Source organism: Panthera pardus, unplaced genomic scaffold (genome assembly GCF_024362965.1).
Source record: "Panthera pardus isolate Hobbes unplaced genomic scaffold, ASM2436296v1 HiC_scaffold_13, whole genome shotgun sequence".
NCBI lineage: Eukaryota > Metazoa > Chordata > Mammalia > Carnivora > Felidae > Panthera > Panthera pardus.
The window spans coordinates 40,224,834-40,248,958 of NW_026526688.1; the positions used below are offsets into that span (position 1 = coordinate 40,224,834).

The window sequence follows — 24,125 nt, forward strand, 5'->3', positions numbered from 1 at the left end:
GACATAACCCCCTACCAGGAGTTCAATAAATAATTAGTAGATGGTAGGGGTTCAATAAATAATTAGTAGATGAATAAATGGAACAAATAAATACCTCTGCAGGAACTGAGATTAAAGTTTACCCCATACTATCTCTAGTTGCCTTTTCAATGGTAATATGGTAACAACAATGTAGTTTAAAGAGATAAGCACCTTTCATTTTACAGTTGATACATCAATCTTTCCTGTAGGTTTGTTTAGAATGAAAAAGCAGCAGTGAGAACCACATCTCATTCATCTCTCTCACTAATCTTAGTACAATGTCTGATACAGAACAAGCCCTCAGTATGTTTTGAATGTAATAAACTAATTCTATCCCCAGCTCTGCCCCTAATTTGCTGTGTGAACCTGGGTGTGCTACTTTACTTCTCTTATTATGAGTTTTTCAATCTAGCAATTGGGAAAAATACATTAGGGGGAGATGTGCTGCTAAAAGAATATATGAGAAAATGAATGCACATTAGGTATTTTAAACTTACAAGCAGTGATTCCCAAACCTGGTATACATCAGAATAATCTGGGAAGTTGCAGAAGGCTAGGAATCTACTTTTAACAAGCTTACCAAATAATTCTTATGTGGTGGGGCACTGGGCATTTGAATCCTTCTGATCCAAAGCAGATTAAAAAACTGCCTGTGGCCAATCAGAAGAAAAAACTCAATAAAGCAGGCAATTCTTCAATAATTCTTCAATTCTTTAATAATTCTTCTTAAATAATTTAGTTTTAAAATTCTGTTTCTGTCTTGGGATTTAGAAAAAACTATCTTCATCCTGATTTTTTAAATGTGGCTTTCTCTGTACTGGGTCTTGAGGTAAATAATTGATCATGAGGGTAGATGATGTTCATCTCTGCTCTGAGATAAGGTAGAGCAAGTCCCAAAGAAAATCTGTTTTTATGGAGTTTCCTTCGGGATGATGAAAATGTTCTTGGAATCAGATAGTGGTGATAGCTACACAACCTGGTCATCATACTACAAACCACTGAATTGTACATTTTAAAAGAATGAATTTTATGGTATGTGAATTGTACTTTAATTTAAAAAATAATCTCTCTTCTACCAGTTCTCATAACCTCTGAGTTAACATCTACAGCATATTTTGGGATACCAGTACAGTAAAATTTAAAGATAATTACACCTAAAAGCATTAAGATGTGAAATTCTATGGGAAAGGTCATAATCTCTCTCTCAGTTCCAAAAAGCTGTATTAACACTATCCAACCTCCACCTCACCCTCCTCAACAAAAGCATGAGAAAAGTAAAACATGAAATCACCTGGAATTAGTATCTCTAGAACAGCAGTGCTCAACCACAGGTGATTTTGCTCCCTATGAGACATTCTTGTTTTTAACAAATTAGTGGGTGCCATTGGCATCTTGTAGGTAGAGGCCAGGGATGCTACTTTCAAATAAACAGGGTACTGTCCACAACAAAGAATTATCCAGCCCCCAAATGTAAGTAATGTTAAAGTTAAAAATCCCTGCTCTAGAGCAGTGGTTCTCAAAGTGTGGTTCCGCAGGTCACTAACAATAGCATCTCCTGGACGCTGGTTAGAAATGCAGAATCTCAGGTCCCAGCCCAGACCTACTGAATTACAAACTCTGGACAAGGGGCCTAGCCATCAGTGTTTTTATTTTTTTTTATTAAAAAAAAAAAAAAAATTTTTTTTAACGTTTTATTTATTTTTGAGACAGAGAGAGACAGAGCACGAATGGGGGAGGGGCAGAGAGAGAAGGAGACACAGAATCCGAAGCAGGCTCCAGGCTCTGAGCCATCAGCCCAGAGCCTGACTCGGGCTCGAACTCACGGACCTCGAGATCGTGACCTGAGCTGAAGTCAGACGTTTAACCGACTGAGCCACCCAGGCGCCCCTAGCCATCAGTGTTTTAATGAGCCTCCAATGATTCTGATCAAACACAGAGATAAAGTAACTTATCCAAAGTCACCAACAGTTAATATGAGACAAAGATAGGATTTGAATCCAGGTAGTCTAATGTCAGAACCTATACTCTTGCCTACCATTTTATGTTGACCCTCAGTTTTAAAAAAGAAAGAAAATTAAAGCTTTTAAAAAATGTGTGCTTTAACTTTTGTACATGGATTTCCTATTCCTCCATCAGAGGACAAAAATTGTTGGTAGAAGAGAGAGCAGAGAGAATGGAATGTGGGAGATACCATCACAATAATTATACCTTCCTCAAGTCTATACACTAGTACGCATTTCACTGGCTAAGTAATATGAAAATTACAAGGATATGTTAATATTGCTGGGTTTCCCAGAAGAAATGTGAGCCTCTGTGATGATTCTTTTCCCAGTCAGCTTCTTGCCATTAACTGGTAGCGTTCCAGATTATTTCTGGTTTTTCAGTTTCTAAAACCCAGGAAAGCACAATCTTTTCATGTGAAGTTCAAGAAATTAGGCTTGACAGGTGTAATAGGCAGGGCAGATTTCTCTAACAGGTAAGAATACATTTTGACTCAGAGGGTGGGGAGAGGAGGTAGAGTGGAAATTTTCAAGCACATCCTGCTGAACTTGCTTGCTGCATAAACTCTGATAGGGAATTTAAGTTTAAAGTATTTTCCATTGGTAGGATGGTACCTTATCTTTTCCTAAGTATTCCACTTTCAACAAAAATTTGGAACATTTGGTTCTTGAGCTAGTAGGCTCCTTGATACAATAACAATTTATCCAGCATTTAAAGCAATTCCATGTCCACAGAAATGAATTCTGCACAGGCGACTAACATACATCCCTTTAGACACCTGAGGTTTTATTATTTTAACTATTCCTAGTGGAAGAATTTTTGAAGTATACTATATACCACCTATCTAGTACTAAATGCTATGTAGTGAAAATAAACTTTTGATATTTAAGATCATAATTATGATCTTCAATAACTGAGCATGGAGGCTCTTGAATTCTATAAGGCTGTCAGTTCAAAGGGTGAATCACCCAGACTGAACTTTCAGTTCTTGGATCTTCTAGGTCACTAGCAGCTGTCTTGTATCTTGCCTAATATTACAGTTACCTTCTAACCTTCTGTGTGCACAGAACCCACGTGACCAAGGCGGCTAGAAGTTTACGTAAAATAGAGCAAATCAGTCTAAATGGGAGTTTATTCTTTTCTAAGTAGGCTCTATGCGAAACATGGGGCTTGAACTCAAGACCCTGAGATTGAGAGTTACATGGGTCTACTGATTGAGCCTGCTAGGTGCTCCAATGGGAGTCTTGTCTTTGGAGTGTACTGCATGCATTTTTTTCTCTTACACTTGGTTTTGGAATTGTTTTCAGCATAAGCTGGCCTCCAGATATGAGGGGAACTACTAGACTAAATGTACACTTTCAGCTACCTCAAACATTTTCTGCACATTTATTCTGCTTTCTATAATGACAAGTTAAAGAAAACAAATCCAGCATTTAAGCTCAACTTTATTTTGAAAACATTTCAATGCACAAGGTTTTAAAATGTTTCAAAATCTCAGAATTGTAAATCTTTGTGTAGACTATGCTCTCCAGTTTTGTTATTGACAATCTCTAATTTAAAAAAAAATTTTTTTTAATGTTTATTTTTGAGAGAGAGAGACACACACAGAGTGCCAGCAGGGGAGGGGCAGAGAGAGGAGGAGACACAGAATCAGGATGCAGGCTCCAGGCTCTCTGTTGACAGCACAGAGCCTGATCTGGGGCTTGAACTCAAAGACCAGAAGATCATGACCTGAGCCAAAGTCGGATGCTTGACTGACTGAGCCACCTAGGTACCCCGACAATCTCCAATCTTATTTTCTCCAGAAATTTTCCTTGATGAGCTTTCCAGTGACATTTCAAAAATCCTTTTAAGGGAGTTGGTTAAGTGTCCGATTTCGGCTCAGGTCATAATCTCACGGTTAGCGGGTTTGAGTCCCACTTCCCGCTCTGTGTTGACAGTTCAGAGCCTGGAATCAGCTTCGGATTCTGTGTCTTCCTCTCTCTCTTGCTCTCCCTGGCTAGCACTGTGTGTGTGTCTCCCTCTCAAGAATAAACATTGAAAAAAAATTTTTTAATCCTTTTCTACAATACCATATTCCCTGACCTCTCTAGTATCTGATAACCTGTTTTTTTTTTTATATTTACCAGATTCTAAATAGATGCTCTTGTGTGCTTGTTAGTATCCCTTCAAACTTCCCTTTATGATTCTTCCTCTCTATTTTTATTAGCATTTCTCACTCAAATAATTGCACCGATTACCATCTTTTTGTGGACGCTCTTCAAATACACCTCTACTTCCAAGACTTGTCTTTCTAGACTTTAAGCAATGTAGCCCTACTTCAGATTCAGTTAGCTTCCTCATCTTTGCCCTCTTGCCTCTTTTTCTAGCATTGAGGGAGGCACTTATATAGACTCAAAAAGCACACCTTAAGATTCTCAATCTTCTGTTTACAACCTCTACCAAATCTAGTTCTTCCACAGTACCAAAGAATGTGGTCATTCTTTCCTTTATCTCTCCCCTGCCTTGGCCACATTATGCAGTTTATCAGTTTTTCTCTCCTCCAAAATACAGCAGTGAAATCCATCTCCTCGTTTGAAGTTGGAACCCATTGCATTTGTAAGTTGTATGTTAACTGTATTATTGCAAAAAACAAAAACAAAACCCTTGAAATCCCAATAGCCTAACATCAAAAAAAAATTACAGAATATATCAAGCCCGACCATTGTATGTATTATATCAGAAGACGTAATCTGAATCCTGACACAAAACACATTATGAAAACCTTAAGAGTATTTTCACCACCTTTGTTACAACCTACCTAAGGCAATGCTTCTCTAAACCCTCTACGGAAGTGCTCCCACACAGGAGAGTGACATCTATACTTCAAGGATTTAAACTTGTAACTCAAGGCACCGCTGAGCAGAATCTCTGCCATCTGCGTCTTACCTTTAACATGAACCCAAATGCTGTAGTCACCTCAATCAACATCCTATTCTAGAAATGACGTTTAACATTTTTAGCAATGAGTAACACTCTGGGAAAAAGCAAAAGGTTTATCCCGTGGGTCTGCAGACCTCTACACACGCACGCACACACACACACACACACACACACACACACACACCAAAAACTGACACCAGAGTTTGTGACACACACAGCATGGGTTTTAAGTCCAGCTCTCGAAGAAGCTGCTAAAGGCACAATTGTTAGCATCAGAATTGAACATGTAATGACTTTAAAACGTGACCATTTTAGTAAAAGTTTAATAATTTAAGATCAGAATCCCACAACGTTGCCCCCAAAATGTCGAGTTCCATTACTGATCCCCACATATCTTCCAGATTTGTTTTTATATTTATACCTTTAACAAGTACCTCCACACCGCTTACTTTCTAATCGCTCAAGCGCATCTCTCACTTAAAATACGGTCTCGGGTGCCTTTTCATATTTTTCCTATCTTCCCTTCAAAGTACTTTTCTCTTCCAGTGGGCCTGGCTCATCCCTCAAGGGGCAAACCTCCGTCCTCCGTGAACGCTACAACAAAGGCGAGGAGCGTCGTAACCAAGGGTCCCGAGTGCCTCTACCGGCTGCGCGGGGCGCAGGGACAGCCAACACTTCGGTGTCCCTGGCAGCGCGAGAGGGAAGCACCAGCGCCTCATCAGCTGCAAACAACAACAATCCTAATCACAGTGCCGCCTGCACCCCATCATTAGCCTCCATAGGGCCGGTTTCCTCTCGGAGCGCAGCCAACACCTGAAACCCCAAGCCTGGCAAATTTCCCCCTCGGACCCGGGGCCGAGCCCCCAGCGCCCAGACGATACGCGCAGCCCCCCGCCCCACCCGGCCGCGGGGTAGACGCGGCCCACACCGGCGTCCCCCGGCTCCGCCCGCCCCAGGCCCCGGATGTGACGGCACCGCCGCCCTCGGCGCTCGCCCCCCGCGACAAGCGTGGGGGATCCCGGAAAGGAGGCCTGGGGGAGGGGGTCTTCCCCCGACCCGTCAGTCATCACATACCCAAGTGAGAAGGCTCTCGCACAGCTCCACCCGCTCCACCGACTCCACGTTGAACATCTTCCCCAGCTGGGGCTTGGCAGCGCCTCCCCACCACTCCAGAAACCGCTGCCGGTCGGTCTGGGGCTGCGTCGGAGGGTCTGGGCAGTTGACCTGGCCTCTGGCCCACCTTCTCCTCCCGCCCGGGCCGCGGACTACCTTCCCGGCGCTGCCAGCGGCTCCCGCACCGTCACCCCCGCTGCCCCTCCTTCTCTTTTCACTCGGGACCGCGCGCCCGCCGCGCGCGCCCCCGGCCACGCCCGCAGCCCCGCGTCCCCGCCCCCAGCCCCCACACCCCTCCTCCGGAGAGCGCCGGCCCAGGCCAGAGCCGCGGCCGACGAGCCACTGCGCACAATCGCGCTCCGGCCGGCCCGCCTCCCCGCTGCCGCCGCCGCCGCGCGCGCCCCGACGCCGGCCCGCTGCGTGTCGCGGCGCGCACGCGCCCGGCCTTGGCGGCAGCGGCGGCGGCGGGTCCTCCTCGCCTGTCCGCTCGCACCCTTACGGAAGCTCGGCAGTGCGCGTGCGCCTGTGTCCGCACTCCAAATTGAAAAAGAGACAGCTAGTGATTGCCTGGGAGGGTGGCGGGGGCCGTGCCCGGAAATAATCTCTAGTCTCAGTCACCGGGAATTGGCGAGGTATCCTCTGCGGTGGAGAGGTACGCGCCCCCTCCCCCTCCGCGGCCCGTCTGGCCGCGGCCGGCCACGCCCACCCGCGTCCGGGCCCGCGGGAGCGGCCGGCTGGGCTCGGACGAGGGCGGGACTGCCCTAGGGGTCGCCTCGGGCTTCGGGGCGGGGGGAGTTGCTGCCTCGGACTCAGGGGTTCCGCCTTCCTTCGGGAAGCCCGGGGCTAAACCCCAGAGTCGCCCGGCTCCCGCCCGGAATTCCGGAGACCGCGGAAGGGCCGACGTGGCGGGTGTCTGGTGGTTCTAGGTGCTTGGCCGGGTGAAGAGAGCCAGCCGTTCCTTCTTGGGTCGCGGTGAGCCTCGACTCCCTGAAAACTTAGGCTACTTTAGGGAGAGGGTGTGCGCCAGTTAGTCCGTGAGGACCCCGATAGTTCTTACGGCCTGTTTCTCCTAGCGCAGAGCTAGGAGTTGGCCGTCTTAATTAATGGCTTCCTTGATTGTCCTCAAGTTCTCTCACCTTTTTAGAGTTGTGGATTTCTGCTGGGGTACCGTATATTTTTATGCGACATAACATGCAGAAAAGTGCATACAATGTACATTGTTAAAGAAAAATATTTAATAAACACCCAGATAAAAACAAAAGAACACTGCCCATATTTCAGAAGTTCTTCCCACACATAATGTTCCTTCCTGAGAACAATTCCCTCCCTAGACTGACTTTTAGGATACTCACTTTCTTGCTTTTCCGTAGAGCTTTGCTATATGCATGCCTGAACAGTATAGTTTTACTTTGCGTGTTTTTGAATTCTAACGAGTGGGATCAGTGTATTTTGTGGCTTTGAATTAATAGTAAATTTGTTTATATCGATAGGTAATTTACATTGCTGTCTAGTATTCCGTTGCATGATTATAACAGTGTACACATTCTGTTAATGGACATTTTTTTGTTCCAGTTTGAGGCTACTAAAAACAGTGCTGTAAGCATTCTTACACCTGGGTACTAGTGCAAATGTGTAAGGGTTTCCTTAGGATACATGCCTTGGAGTCCTAGGAGAATTGTTGAGTCATAGAATATGCTTAACTTAATAAGATAATGCCAAGCTTTTATTTGGAGTGCAGCAAACTTAACTTCCTAGAGCACATCTTTACTCTGGTTTGTCAGTTCCTGGAGCCCCCCTTTTTCCCATTAGGAGTAGGTTTTGTCGTGAGCATTAAGAATTGCAGTGAGTTTTTAAGGACGCCTTACAAAGTACCAGTTAACAGTTGACACGTGATGATTTATCATTTTGCAAATGTAAAAAAATCTTACCTGAAGTCTTCTCAATGGTCATTTTAAAAAATGTTCTTCCCTATGCCAAGTGCAGAGAAATCTTTAGAGATGATAAATATGTATCTTGACTGCCTTTGTTTCCTCTGTTGTTGCCTCTGGATCTCTGTCTAACCAGAGTTCCTACATTCCATACTAGGTTGTTTCTGTCGAATCCCTAGCACTTTAATGACCATTACCCTTCTTAGACATGTAAAGTCAGTAAGTATATGTTACATTGACTTAAGCCTGACTCACCCACAACTTGTGTTTTGATGTGGAGAACTATATTCTAGCTTTTTCTGGAGGGACTGTGGTGTAGTGAACACCTTTACTCCAGCTGCTCAGGTTTTTAAGGCTTTGACACAGATGACCTAAGCCTCCTTTTTCAGTCTTGACTGCTCACCCATAATGCATTTATGCATGATACTGCAGTGTTCTTGAGATTTCATTTGTGGCTCTGATTATTCTCGATGAAGGAAATTATGTTAAAAGCTTATTGGATGTAACTGTGGAAGTCATGTGACTATCATGTTTCTACATGAGCTTGGGTAAAAAGACAAAGGATTTCTCCTTTGGAAGTTATGGAATTTCCTGTATTTCCCTTATTTTTATTTACTTATTTTTTTCTGAAAATTTTGTAAAAGGCCAAGCTGAGAGGTGAGTATAATTTGCCTTAGCTGTCTCCTTACTTTGGTTAGTTGGAGACTAGTTGTCATCTATAGCTGTTTATCAGATTCAGATAAACATGGGGGTGTCCTATGTGGCCATGTTCCCAAGTCTTCTCAGGGAATACATACTTAGAGCTTTGATTAAAGAGAGTTTGAGATGCACCATAGTGCAGCTATAGGGAATGCATGGCTAAGTTTTAAAGTGTTTCTTCTTGACAGTTGTTAATAATAGTAACCAAGGGCTGCCTGGCTGGCTCAAACTGTAGAGAATGCAAGTCTTGATCTTGGGGTTGTAAGTTGGAGCCCCACGTTAGGTGTAGAGATTACTTTAAAAAAATTTTAAAACATAATAATCAAAGTATTATAACTGTTTACTGAAAGTCTATATGGTGTAACAAGCAATATGCTAAATGCTTTACCTTCATTATCTCATTATAAACTCCATAAAACAAGGAGCTTTTTTTTCATCAAAAAGTGGGCATTTGAGGGGCACCTGGCTGGCACACTAGGTAGAGCATGCAACTCTTGATCTCAAGGTTGTAAATTTGAGCCCTACGTTGGGTGTGGAAATTACTTTTTAAAAAAGTGGGCATTTGATATGGTTAAAATTATTTTTACATATTTTACATATGAGGGAGTTGAGATGCAGACTTCACATGAGTACACAGTTGCCTGACTCCAAAGCTTATGCTTCTCTAATATATGAAGCTACTTAATAAGACTTAGCTAATCAATAGCAAAACCCAAGCTAGAAACCCATTCCTCTTCAGGCTTCTATCAATTATACCACACTGTCTCCAAGATCTATGGTGTGTTGTTTCTGTGAATCTCAAACAAAAATGAAGTACTGGTAACTCTTATCTTCATATTTGATAGGATCCTTTGAAATACATTAGAAATCATGTTCTATAAGTTTATAAACTTTATTTCTGGGTTTCAAGTAAGCAGCATTTAGTGGCCCCTAACACATGTAATATTCCCTGTGCACTGCTCTAAGGAATAAGATGTCTCTGTGAGTGTCTTAGAGTGCCCTTGATAGATACCTTTAGAAGGAAGGCGACCATCAGGAAATAGAGTGACTAGGGTGATAGGTAAGAATGGGACCGGACACAGACATTTTGTCTTTGAGCACTGAAGCCTAATTTTCATCACTCAAGGGAGGAAGTTAGGCACTCTGGCTTTTATTTTTATGGTTAAAGGAATACTATAGAACTGTGTCCTGGGAAAGGTGAAAGGCTGGCTCTCAGGTCTATTTCCCACGTGTAACCACTTTTAACTTGTATTTATCTTTCTAAGGTTTTTTGTTTGTTTTGTTTTGTTTTGTTTTGTTTTGTTTTGTTTTGTTTTAATTCAAAAAACCCTGAATCAGAGAGATGTAATTCGGGAAGGAACTTAAGAATCCTCAAGCGCAGTTTTTACATTTTGCTGAAAATGAGAGGTCATTAGAGTTTATGTAGGGCACAGTTTGTGGTAGTAGAATTGGAACTAAAATCTAGGACTGTTAATGTCCAAGTAGCAGTGCTTAGGCTTGAGTTGAGAGCCAATGCCATTGAACAAAACCAGGAGCACTGTTCTGATCTAGACAAGACCTGACTGTGAAAAGCAAAAGTTGAACTGAAGTTCAGATAAGATTGACTTTTCGAGATTGAGATATTATGTCATCTCCTCAAGTAGAAAATTTTCTTTTTGGTGTTTATCCTCTGTAATCTTAGATCAGCCTCTTTCCAAACAGAGTGATGTTATAATACCCCATTTTTGAGCTATTAGTTCCTGCAGTTTTGTTTTGTTTTGTTTTGTTTTTTAACTCTGATCATAAGAAAAATTACTGGTGGAAGTTGAGCTATTGGCAGCCCGCAACAATTAGGTCAGTGATTAGTAGTTTTCCATATGAAAGCTCTAGGTTTAGCTGGGATTTCCATGTAACCAGAAAATGCAGCTGACCTCTCTGTTCCTCTCAGAAATTTATCAGCACTCTCCCCCCTACCTCTCCTCTCTAAGCCCAAACACCTTTGGGGATACTAGAATTTGTGGTATTGTGTCTTCATTTTAATAACATTGGGAACTTTTGCTGTAAAATTATGCAAATAACTTCATATGGCCATGCAAGAGTTAGAGTATCCTGGCTCTCTGAGCTCTTGGAAGTGTGCCTGAAGCAATATCATAAGCAATATCTTAGTTGCATAGAGGTTAAATATACAGTAGGATTAAAAGAATAGATAATTTGTACGGTGGAATTTAGTCACATTACCATTGATTGCACTTGAAAGAACACAAAAACAAGTGTAACCCATTTAAAAAAAAATACAAGGAGTGTGGGGGAGAAAAAAATAACTATCTCTCTACTAGGTTCTTGGCAGAGACTCCCCTGTAATAAAAGACAAATTAACAGGAAAAAACCCAGAAGTTTAATAACTTATAAACCTTCTGCGTACATGGGAGGTACCCAGGAAAACTGAGTAACTCCAAAATGTCCCAAACCATCACATTATATACCACCTTTAGCTAAAGACCAAAGAAAGATGTTGGGGGAGGGAGGGAGCATAGTTATGAGAGATTTCCAGGAAAAGCACAGCAAACAAGGGTAATGTTATGCAGATTTAAGTCCCTGCCCCATTCATAAAAGTTTCTAGAGATTTAGTCCTCCTCTTCCGGTACAGAGAGAGACGCCCTTACAAATGGAGATTTTACTCATAAATGGCTCTTAAAAAAAGGATAGCTTCTACTTAGTTTTCAGAGCCTTTCCTTTGTTGTTTGTTTGTTTTTAATAACCAGTCTAAAGTAATTCTTAAACCAAAAGTCATATTTTGGGGTGACAAATTCTCCTATTCAGTAGTGAATTGCCTAAATGTATAGCATAGGGAAAAATCTTTTCACTTTTCAGTAGTTAGAGGTGGGAAATCTTGACACAAGGGGATAGCATTTTGGTTATCTTTCTGCAGATAGAAATAGTTCTGACTGTTCTTAGGACTTTTGATACAGCTGTACATAGCATCTCTAAAAAGAGCCAGACACCTGGCTGGTTCAGTCGCCGGAGCCTGTGACTTTTTATCTTGGGCTTGTAGAGTTGAGCCCCACGTTGGGTGTAGAGATTACTTAAAATCTTTTAAAAAATAAAATAAAATGTAAGAAGAGGAAACCTGAAAAAATAAATATCTAAATACTACATGACCCACCCCTACACTACTTGAGGCTGTTGTTTCACTTTCATTTGGCAGTTCATTTAACTGTTCTTTTGAATGAAAATAAAGAAGTTACAGCTGCTTTTCCGAGTTTCCTGGTGTGTGGCCTTCATAATGGTTATTTGAAACCTATCATTAGAAAGTTCCTGATATATTAGGCTGTTATTATGTGTAAAGCCGATGGAAACTGACCTTGATCTGTTTGTTTGCTTCCATAAGGTAATTTCGTTTTTAGCTGCTAGTTCAGATTCTCTTAAAGGTGTTAGACTTTCAGTTTCCTCTTAACAGAGACTCACTAGATTAATGAATAAAACTTATCAGTGCAATAAGGTACATATATACAGAATTTTATTTTATTTTTTTAAGTTTCTTTTTTTTTTTTTAAGTGTATATATTTTTGAGAGCGAGAGACAGACAGAGCATGAGGGGGAAGGGACAGAGAGAGAAGGAGACACAGAATCTGAAACAGTCTCCAGGCACCTAGCTGTCAGCACAAAGCCCGACACGGGGCTTGAACTCAGGAGCTGTGAGATCATGACCTGAGCCAAAGTCAGATGCTTAACCAACTGAGCCACCCAGGTGCCCCTGCAGGATTTTATTTTAATTATGAATAGTCATATATATTTAATTGAATATTTACTTCCTTTATTTTCCTTGTGGTGTCTTATGAGACTAAATTTTTCTCTTTTGCCATATAAAAAATAAGAATTACCTATGATACTTGGACTCTGATGTGGTTGGATTATTTCCCTTCATACCTATAGAAATTGAATATTACCATTTTTCTCTAGCTTAGTGTATGGGAAGCAGAGTTTCATATCCTCCCTCTTCTCTTCATAAGGAAATGCAGCCTCAGAGTGATTCCATATTCCAGGCAGTTCAAAGAATTCTGAACCATAAGCTGAGTTTAGTTCCAGGTGAGGCTAATTGTTTTCAAGCACCAGAATTTTCATTAATTCAACTAATCTTAGTAGATATAAATGTGCTATAGCCTAAATGTCTTACTTTTCAAATTACTAACACTGTAAGTAAGGTAAGTCACTTTTATTTAAACGTGTATTTATTAGGCCCTACTGTGTACAGAGCACTAAGCTAGATAATATAGGAATATTTACATAAGAAGAGAATATATTGCTTTCCTTATCTATACATGGTGCATTCCAGGACACATTTAGTGCTATAAGGGAGAGGAGGGATCTGATTTACTTGGAGAATTGATTTGGTATTCAAGAATGAGAAGAGCTGTTGAGCATGAGGAATGTCTTTTTTTCCTTTAAGATTAAAGGAACTGAGCTTGAAGAAGAAACGGTATTTTTTAATTTGTTTTTAAAAACTGTAAATGGATGACAAATTAGAGTAATTGTTTACTTTAAAGGAAGTAGAATTTTCTTTTCCTCAAAATAATGTGTCTGGCAAATTTTACAGAACTCAAAGGGAGAGTCCTCACTGGAGTTGTACTTAATGCAACAACCTTCCTTAAGTGGGCACTCTGAAAATTTAAAAACCTTAGAAGTCAGTTATATTTATGTTGTTTTGATTAGTATATTTCATTTTTACTGTGTCATTTGTAACTTTCGTCTTGTTTCTTTATATTTTAGACTTGGAATGGCCAAATATCACAGTGAGGTTCAAAGTTTGAAACTGGATGATGATTCAGTCATAGAAGGAGTAAGTGACCAAGTACTTGTGGCAGTTGTGGTCAGTTTCGCTTTGATTGCTACCCTGGTATATGCACTTTTCAGGTGAGACTAAAGGACAAAAGAGTTGAAATAATATATATTTGCAAGGGCCACTGCCTTCTGACTACTTCTAGTAATTTTTAATGCTTCATTTAAAAAGTGAGTAATAGAGCTCAGTGATTGTATATATTTACTAAGGTATTTTATTTTCCACTAGGCTCTAAATGCTACTATATATTTTTCCTGTCCTCAGCTGTCTTATGAGATAAAATTTAAACTTATCACCATATTTTGAATAAAATATTAATATTTTCAATGGAAGTATCACAGTTTAAGATAATAATTTTCATAATTGAATCCCTCAGTTTGTAAGTGATGCAGACAATAAGTGCAAAATATTTTCAGTCTTCAAATGGAAAAACAGGCAAAAAAAAAGTTGGACAGTATGTAGGGAATTAAGATTACAATTAGGGGCACCTGGGTGACTCAGTCAATTAAGCATCTGACTCTTAATTTCAGTTCAGGTCATGATCTTACGGTTTGTGAGTTCAAGCCCTGCATCCAGCTCTCTGCTGACAGCCCTCTCTCTCTGTCGATCTCTCTGTCTCTCTGCCCACCCACCCGCCCCCCCCCCCCCCCAGTCGTGCTCTCTCTCTTTCAAAAATAAATAAACTTAAAAACAGATTAGGGGTGGCTCAGGTGGTTGGGCATCCATCTTTGGCTCAGGTCATGATCTTGCAGTTTGTGAGTTCGAGCCTGGCATTGGGCTCTGTGCTGACAGCTCAGAGCCTGAAGCCTGCTTCAGATTCTATGTCTCTCTCTCTGCTCCTCCCCCGCTCGTTCTCTCTCTCTTTCAAAAATGAATAAATGTTAAAAAAAAAAAAAAAAGATTAAAATTACTGCTATAGAATCAGGAACAATCTTTAAAAGCCTCAGATGTTTATATGCCAATACACAGACTAGGATATAAACTAGAAATTTAAGTGTTAACACACAAAGATAAATAAAATTATATATATATATGTCATATATATACACATATATACACGTATATATATATACACACACACACATATATATATAAAATTGAAAACAGAAATGGAAAAAAAGTATACAAGTATAAAATAGAAGTGCATCTGGGTGGCTCAGTCGGTTAAGTGTCTGACTCTTGATTTTGGCTCAGGTCATGATCTCATAATTCCTGGGATCGAGCCCTACATCAGGTTCTGCACTTAAAATGCAGAGCCTGCTTGGGATTCTTTCTCTCTCTTTCTGTCTGCCCTCCCCTGCTTGCAAGCTCTCTTTTTCTCTTTCTCAAGATAAATACATAAACATTAAAAAAAAAAAAAAAAAGATATGGAGGCACCTGGGTGGCTCAGTCGGTTAAGTGTCCAACTTCGGCTCATGTCATGATCTCGCAGTTCGTGAGTTGGAGCCCCACATCAGGCTCTGTGCTGACAGCTTAGAGCCTGGAGTCTGCTTTGGCTTCTGTGTCTCCCTCTGTCTCTGCCCCTCTCCTGCTCATACTCTGTCTCTCTCTCGAAAATAAATGAACATTAAAAAGTTTTTGAGAAAAGTATTAAATAGAAAAAAAGAGGGGCGCCTGGGTGGCTCAGTCGGTTGAGCGTCTGACTTCGGCTCAGGTCATGATCTCGCGTCCGTGAGTTCGAGCCCCGCGTCGGGCTCTGTGCTGACGGCTCAGAGCCTGGAGCCAGTTTCAGATTCTGTGTCTCCCTCTCTTTGACCCTCCCCCGTTCATGCTCTGTCTCTCTCTGTCTCAAAAATAAATAAACGTCAAAAAAAAAAAAAAAAATTTAATAAAAAAAAATAAATAAATAAATAAATAGAAAAAAAGATTAATTTCAAAAATTACAAATCAATGAGTTTGTTGTAAAAATTATAGAAAAGGTTCTTAAACATCAAGATTCTTAGATATGACACAAAATATGGGCAACAAAAGAAAAAATAGATAAACTGGGCTTCATCAAAGTTACCAAATTGTGTACTTGAGAGGACATAATCAAGAAAGTGGAAAGCCCATAGAATAGGAGAAAACATTTTTTTTTAATGCGTATTTATTTTTGAGAGAGAGAGAGCGCGCGTAAGCAGGGGTGGGGGCAGAGAGAGCAGGAGACACAGAATCCAAAGTAAGCTCCATGCTCTGAGCTCTGAGCTGTCAGCACAGAGGCTGATGCGGGGCTTGAACTCATGAACTGAGAGATCATGACCTGAGCTGAAGTCAGATGCTTAACCAACTGAGCCACCCAGTCACCCCAGGAGAAAACATTTCAAATCATATGTCCATATGTCACATGGATCTAGAATATATAAGGAACTTACAACTCAATAATAAAAAGGCAAATAATGCAATTAATAAATGGGCAAAGAATGTGAATGCACATTGCTTCAAAGCAGATATACAAATGGCTAATAAGCACATGAACATATGCCTGACATTGTTAATTATCAGAGAAATCAAAATCAAAATCACAGTGATACACAATTTCATACCCACTAGGATGGTTAGAATCACAAAATCAGATAACAATTGTTGAGGATGTGGAGAAATTGGAACCCTCATACACTGATAGTAGAAATCTAAAAATGATTCAACCTCTTTGGAAAACTATCACTTCTTCAAATGATTAAATATGCAATTTCATTCCTAAGTGTATATATATCCATGAGAAATGAAAGCACATTTGCACACAGAAACTTCTATAAGAATGTTCATGGCAGCATTCTTCGTAATAGCCAAAAGGTAGGAAAAAAAACAAATGTCCATCAATGGATGAATGGATAAACACATGTGGTACACACATACAATAGAATATTTTTCAGCTATATAAAGAATAATACTGATACATGCTACATCATAGACGAAATTTGAAAACATATAGTAAGTGAAGTAAGCTAGATACAAAGGCCACATATATATGAGTGTGTTCATATGAATGTCCAAAATAGAGAAACCTGTAGAGATTGGAAATAGATTAGTGATTGCTTGGGACTGGAGTGAAAGATGAGGGTATGAGGAATGATAGCTAAGGGGTACAGGGTTTCTTTTTGAGGTAATGGAAATGTCCTAAAATCGACTGTAGTGATGTTTGTATATATGTGTGAATATGCTAAAAACCATTGAATTGTACGTTTTAAATGGGTAAATTGTGTGGTATGGTATGTGAATTATATTTCAATAAAGCTGTTTAAAAATGAGTCATGACTTGGCAGATACAAATGAAGTATCTGCTTTTTATTAAGAATGGGATGAAGATAGAACTTTGTCAAGTTGAAATATCCATGATAAATTGTTGAGTGAGAATTGTTGATTGAAAGATACATCATGACATGCCTGGATGGCTCAGTTGGTTAAGCATCCAACTCTTGATCTCAGTTCAGGTTGTGATCCCAGGATCAAGGGATTAAGCCCTGCAGTGGGCTCTGTACTGAACATGGAGGCTGGTTAAGATTCATTCTCTCTCTCTCTCTGTCTCTCTGTCTCTCTGTCTCTCTCTCTTTCTCTGTCTCTCCCCTCCCCTTCCCCCTTTGCCCCTCTCTTCCACTTGTGCTCTCTCTAAAAGCAAAAAAATTTAAAAGACATCACAAAACCGTAAGTCAAGTAAACCATACTGTCTAAAAATTATTTTTGATAAAATTAATTTTATTTTAAAATATTTTTCCCCTTATTTTTTTTTCTAATTTCCCTACTATGGGTATTTATTACTTATATAATAAGAGTGTTTTCCCCACAGACTGGGAAGATATGAAGCCCAAACTAAAAGTTTTATATTTAATATATAAAATTGTGTGTTGGAGATGTCAAAAACTTAACAGTATTAGGCTGCAGTAATCAAAATAACCAGGAAGAGGTCACATTTGGCTTATATACAGTTTGGGTGAATTATTTTATTTTAATTTAATTTAATTTTATGTTTGGGGGGGTGAATAATTTTAAACCGGTAAACATTTCAGGGGAAGTTTTCAGAATGGATAAAGCTATAGAAACCATATAGAATGCTTGAAGGGACTGGGGATATCTAGCTTAGTGGAAAATACTGTTGGACATAAAAGTTGTCTTTAAAAATGATCAGGGTGGGGCGCCTGGGTGGCTTGGTCGGTTAAGCGTCCGACTTCGGCTCAGGTCACGATCTCGCGGTCCGTGAGTTCAAGCCCCGCGTCGGGCTCTGTGCTGACTGCTCAGAGCCTGGAGCCTGTTTCAGATTCTGTGTCTCCCTCTCTCTCTGCTCCTCCCCTGTTCATGCTCTGTCTCTCTCTGTCTCAAAAATAAATAAACGTTAAAAAAAAAAAAAAATGATCAGGGCTTTTTTTTTTTTTTTAGTTTTTTATTTATTTTGAGAAAGACAGTGCAAGTGGGGGAGGGGTAGAGAGGGGGGGGGCAGAGAGAATCCCAAGTAGGGGATGGGGCCCGAATTCATGAAAGCATGAGATCTTGACCTGAGCTGAAACCGAAAGTGGGACACTTAACCAAATGAGCCACCAAAGTGCCCTGATCAGTGCTTGTTTTATTGAAGAAGAATTAGATTTATTCCATGTGGCTTCATTGACAGAACTAAGACCAGTAAGTAAAGATAAATGATAGATTTTGGGTCAGCCTAAGTCACTTTTCAAATTATGTAAGGAGCTCCGTTATTTAGACATTGTCTTGAATCTGTCATCTGATTGAGTGGGAGGTCAGTTTAAGTTTCTGTCCAGCTCTTCAGATTCAAATTCACTTGGCATTTGTAATCCTGTTACTTCAACTGCAGTTATCAATTAGTGATGAGTTGAGAGAGGGGTAGCATGTGTAGTTTATAATTCAAAGGAAACTTTTGTCTCTTTTCTGTAATTTCTTTGATGTTTTGAGTCATAATTTTTTTGTATTGTGGTAAAATAAACAGCATAAAATTTACCACTTTAAGTGTACAGTTCAGTGGCATTAAGTACATTCACAATGTTGCATAACCATCACCACTATCTATTTCCAGAACTATCTTCTCCTAAACGGAAACTATGCCAATTAAACAATAACTGCCCATTCTACCTCCTCCTAAGCCCTGGTAACCTCTATTCTATCTTGTATCTCAATGAATTAGCCAGTTCTAGGAATCTCATAAAGTGGAATCATAAAATAATTGCCCAGTTGTATCTGGCTTATTTCACTTAGCATGATGCTTTCAAGGTCCATCTACATTCTAGCATGTATCAGAATATCATTTCTTTTTATGCCTGAATAATATTCCACCATATGTATATACCACATTTTGTTTACCCATTTATTTTTGATAGACATTTGGGTCTGTCAAATGCTTTTAATTGGAATTGCTGGATCATATGGTAATTCTATTTCAACTTTTTGAGGAAACTGTTTTTCACACTAGCTGGCCCATTTTACATTCCCACCAGCCGTGCACAATGGTTCTGATTTCTCTGTATCTCTCTCTTTTTTTTTTTTAAGTCTATTTATTTTGAGAGAGAGAGAAAGAGCAAGTTGGGGAGGGGCAGAGAGAGAGAGGGAGAGAGAATCCCAAGCAGGCTCAGCTCTGTCAGTGCAGAGCCCAACACGGGACTCAAACCCACGAACCATGAGATCGTTACCTGAGCTGAAGTCAGATGCTAACTGACTTAGTCACCCAGGTGCCCCTGATTGCTCTATATCTGTACCAACACTTGATACCTTCTATTTTTTTTTTTTTTATAATTGTCATCCAAATGGGTATGAAGTAGTGTCTCATTGGAGCTTTGATTTGGCATTTCATTCATGATGTTGATCATCATTTCATTTACTTATTGGCTATTTGTGTATCTTCTTTGAAGAGAAGTCTATTCAGATTCTTTTCTCATCTTTGAATTGGGTGCTTGCTTTTTCTTTCGAGTAATGAGAATCTTTTTTAATAGATTGTCCACACAATGTGGGGCTTGAAGTCAAGACCCCAAGATCAAGTCTTATGCTGTCTCAACTGAGCTAACCAGGTGCCCTCTGAGAGTTGTTTGTTGTTTTTTTTTTTAATCGAAGTATAGTTGACACAAAAGTTGTGAGAGTTCTTGATATATTATGGCATTAATCACATACCAACTATATGATTTACAGATGCTTTCTTCGATTCTGTGTGTTGTCTTACTCTTTTTTATTTTTATTAAAAAATTTTTTTTTTAATGTTTATTTTTGAGAGAGACAGAGGCAGAATGTGAGTGGGTTAGGGGCAGAGAGAGAGGGAGACACAGAATCTGAAGCAGGCTCCAGGCTTTGAGCTGTCAGCATAGAGCCTGACATGGGGCTCGAACTCAGGAGCTGTGAGATCATGACCTGAGCTAAAGTCAGACGCTCAACCGACTGAGCCACCCAGGTGCCCCTTTTTACTCTTTTTTAAAGTGTTTTTTTAGTTTTCAGAGAGAGAGAGAGTAAGTGAGGGGCAGAGAGAGAGGGTGACAGAGGATCTGAAGTGGGCTCTATGCTAACAGCAGCAAGCCTGATGCAGCACCCAAACTCATGAGCCCTGAGATCATGACCTGGCCAAAATCAGATGCTCAACCAACTGAGCCACCCAGGTGTCCCTCTCTCTTTTTTTAAAAAAAGTGTTTATTTATTTTGAGAGAGAGAGAGAGTGGGAACAGAGGGCGGGGCAGAGAGAGAGGGAGACAGAGAATCCCAGGCAGGGTCCGCACTCTCAGTGCGTAGAGCCCAATGCAGGGCTCAGTCCCATGAACCATGAGATCATGACCTGAGCCAAAATTAAGGGTCGGACACTCAGCCAACTGAGCCACCCAGGCACCCCTTTACTCTCTTTATGGTGCACTACTTTGGTAAAGCCCAATTTTTCTGTTTTTTCTCTTGATGCCTGTGTTGTTGGTGTCATATTTAAGTAATTATTGACAAATCTAAGGTCACAAAGATCTTCCCTTGTGTTTTCTTCTAAGATTTTTACAGTTTTAGCTCTTTGATTCATTTCGAGTTAATTTTTGTGTATGGTAGAAGGTAAGGATCCATCTTCATTCTTTTGCATGTGGATATCCAGTTTTCCTAGTATCATTTGTTGAAAAGACCACCCTTACCCCACTGAAGGGTCTTGGCATCCTTACCAAAAATAGTTTGACCATTTATATGAGTTTATTTCTGGACTCTGTGTTTTATTCCATTATTATATGTTTGTCCTTATGTCAGTACCATACCATTTTGATTAGTATAGCTTTGTAGTAAGTTTTGAAATCAGAAAGTGTGTGTCTTATAACTTCACTCTGTTTCAAGATTGTTTTGGCTAGTTGGGATCCATTGACGTAACATACAAATTTTTATTAAAAAAAATTTTTTTTAATGTTTATTTATTTTTGAGAAAGAGAGAGACAGAGTGTGAGTGGGACAGGGGCAGAGAGAGAGGGAGACACAGAATCTGAAGCAGGCTTCAGGCTCTGAGCTGTCAGCACAGAGCCCAATGTGGGGCCTGAACTCACTAACCCTGAGATCATGACCTGAGTGGAAGTTGGACACTTAACTGACTGAGCCATCCAGGAGCCCCATTAGGAGTTTTCTTTCTTTTTTTTTTAGAGTTGATGATTTTTTTTTCCAATTTTTATTTCTTTTAAATGTTTTTTTTTTTGTAAGTTAATTTTTTATTTATTTTGAGAGAGAGATAGAGAGCTAGTGGGGGAGGAGCACAGAGAGAGGGACACAGAATCCAAAGCAGGCTCCGCAGTGTCAGCACAGAGCCCGATACAGGGCTCAAACTCACAGACAGTGAGATCATTACCTGAGCCAAAACCATGAGCCAGATGTTTAACCAACTGAGCCACCTAGGTGCCCCTCAATTTTTATTTTTAATTGCAGTATAATTGACATGCAATATTAGTTTCAGGTGTATAACATGGTAATTAGGTAATTATAAACATTACCAAATGCTTACCACAATGAGTATAGTAACCATCTGTCAACATAAAAAATTATTCACTGTATTTCCTATTTTGTATTTAATCACTGTTGTGATTTATTTATTTTATAATTGGACATTTGTACCTTTTAATCCCCTTCACCTATTTTGCTCATCCCCTTCCCCTCTTATAACCACCAATTTGTTTTCTGTATTTATGAGTCTGCTTCTGTTTTTTCGTTTGCTCATTTGTTTTGTTTTTTAGATTCCAGATATAAATAAAATCATATGGCGTTTTTGTCTTTATCTGACTTACTTTCATTTAGCATAATACCAACTAGGTCCATCCATGTTGTCATGAATGGCAAGATTTCATTCTTTCGTCCTCCTTCCCCTAGATTTCATTCTTTTAAAATATTTTTTTCATGTTTATTTATTTTTGAGAGAGAGAGAGCGGGTGCACAAGTGGGGGAGGGGCAGAGAGAGGGGGATAGAGGATCTGAAGTGGGCTTCACATTGACAGCAATGAGCCCAATGTGAGGCTCAGATTCACAAACTGTGAGACCATGACCTAAGCCGAAGTTGGACGCTCAACCAATTGAGCCACCCAGGTGCCCTTAGATTTCATTCTTTCTTATGCTGAGTAATATTGCATTGTGTACATATATTACATCTTCTTTATCAGTTCATCTGTCAGAGGACAATTAGGTTGTTTCCATATCTTGTCTATTGTAAATAATGCTGCAGTAAATATAGGGGTGCATATATCTTTTCAAATTAGCGTTTTCATTTTCTTTGGGTAAATCCCCTGAAGTAGAATTACTAGATTGTATGATATTTCTATTTTTAATTTTTTAAGGAATTGCCACTTGGTTTTCCACAGTGGTACCAATTTACATTCCTACCAATAGTTCACAAAGGTTTGCTTTTCTCTACATTCTGGCCAGCACTTACCATGTCTTGTTTTTTTGGTAATAGCCATTGTGACAGGTGTAAGGTAATATCTCATTGTGGTTTTAATTTGTATTTCCCTGATGGTTAGTGACACTGAGCATCTTTTCATGTGTTTGTTGTCCATCTGTATGTATTCTTTGGGAAACATCTTTTCAGGTTCTCTTACCATTTATTAATCGGATTATTTGTGGGGTTTTTTGGGTGCTGAATTGTATGAGTTCCTTATATATTTTGGATATCAACCCCTTGGTGGCTATTATCATTTGCAATTGTCTTCTCCTGTTCAATATATCACCTTATTGCTTTGTGGATAGTATCCTTTGCTGTACCAAAGCTTTTTAGTTTGATTCAGTCTCAATAGTGTATTTTTGCTTTTGTTTCCCTTGCTTGAGGAGAGAGGACCAGAAAAAATATTGTTAAGGCTGATGCCCAAGAGTTTACTGCCTGTGTTTTCTCCTAGGAGTTCTATAGTTTCATGCTCTACTTTAGGTCTTTAATCCATTTTGAATTTACCATTGTGTATAAAAGTATATGAAAGTGGTCCAGTTTCATTCTTTTGCATGCAGGTGTCCAGTTTTCCCAACACCATTAATGAAGAGATTGCCTTTTCCCCCATTGTATATTCTTGCTTCCTTTGTTGTAAATTAATTGACCATATAAGCATGGGTTAATTTCTGGGCTCTCTGTTCTATTGATGTGTCTACTTTTGTGCCAGTACTATACTGCTTTGATTCCTATAGCTATGTAGTATATCTTGACAACTGGGATTGTGATACCTCCAGTTTTGTTCTTCTTTCTTTGGCTCTTCAGGATCTTTTGTGGTTCCATACAAATTATGGACATTATTTGTTCTAGTTCTGTGAAAAATGCTGTTGGTATTTTCATAGGGATTACATTGAGTCTGTAAATTGCTTTTAGTAGTATGGACATTTTAACAATGTGAATTCTTTGAGCCCATGAGCATGTTATATCTTTTCATTTGTTTGTGTTGTCTTCAGTTTATTTCATTGGTATGTTATAGTTTTCAAAGTACAGGTCTTTAATCTCCTTTGTTAAATTTATCCGTAGGTGTTTTATTCTTTTCAGTACAATTGTGAATGGGATTGTTTTCTTAATTTCTCTTTCTGCTACTTTTTGTTTAATGTTTATTTATTTTTGAGAGGGAGAGAGTGGGCACAAGCAGGGGAGGGGCAGAGAGAGGGGACAGAGGATCTGAAATGGGCTCTGTGCTGACAGCAGCGAGCCTGATATGGAACTCAAATTCATGAACCAGGAGATCATAACTTGAGCCAAAGTCAGACACTCAATCAACTAAGCCACCCAGATGCCCCTCTGCTATTTCTTTATTAATGTATAGAGATGGAACAGATTTTTATATATTCGGTATCTTGCAACATTACTGAATTCACTTATTCTAATAATTTTTGGTGGAGTCTTTAGGGTTTTCAACATGTAGTATCATGTCATCTGCAGATAGTGACCATTTTACCTTTTCCTTACCAATTTGGATGCCTTTCATTTCTTCTTTGATTGCTGTGACTAGGATTTTAGTAATGTGTTGAATAAAAGTGGCAAGGATAGGCATCCTTGTTTTGTTCCTGCTCTTAAAGGAAAGCTTTCCACTTTTAACTATTCACTATGATGTTAACTATGGGTTTTTTATCTATGTCCTTTATTATGTTGAGGTATGTGTCCTCTAAACACACCTTATTGAAAGTTTTTATCATGAATGTATATTGACTTTTGTCAAATGTTTTTCTACATTTATTGAGGTGATCATATGAATTATATCCTTCATTTA

At 39.7% G+C, this 24,125-nt stretch overlaps 2 protein-coding genes across 10 annotated transcripts in view; one reads left to right on the plus strand and one right to left on the minus strand.

Moving 5' to 3' along the window:
• HOOK3 (hook microtubule tethering protein 3) overlaps positions 1 to 6,270 on the minus strand; it is a 116,169-nt gene extending 109,899 nt beyond the window's left edge. Inside the window, exon 1 of one of the 4 annotated variants that reach the window (XM_053901009.1) lies at positions 6,019 to 6,270. In XM_053901009.1, coding sequence (XP_053756984.1) covers positions 6,019 to 6,075 — 57 coding nt within the window. In that variant the 5' untranslated portion in view covers positions 6,076 to 6,270. Of the gene's footprint in view, positions 1 to 5,393; positions 5,794 to 6,018 lie in introns of those variants that run through there. The other 3 variants (XM_019440640.2, XM_053901012.1, XM_053901013.1) reach the window with 3 other exon arrangements.
• Positions 6,271 to 6,594: 324 nt separating this feature from the next.
• RNF170 (ring finger protein 170) overlaps positions 6,595 to 24,125 on the plus strand; it is a 43,790-nt gene continuing 26,259 nt past the window's right edge. The window contains exons 1-3 of one of the 6 annotated variants that reach the window (XM_019440645.2): positions 6,687 to 6,709; positions 12,674 to 12,749; positions 13,431 to 13,574. In XM_019440645.2, coding sequence (XP_019296190.1) covers positions 13,438 to 13,574 — 137 coding nt within the window. In that variant the 5' untranslated portion in view covers positions 6,687 to 6,709; positions 12,674 to 12,749; positions 13,431 to 13,437. Of the gene's footprint in view, positions 6,710 to 6,868; positions 7,030 to 12,660; positions 12,750 to 13,430; positions 13,575 to 24,125 lie in introns of those variants that run through there. The other 5 variants (XM_019440646.2, XM_019440644.2, XM_019440648.2 and 2 more) reach the window with 5 other exon arrangements.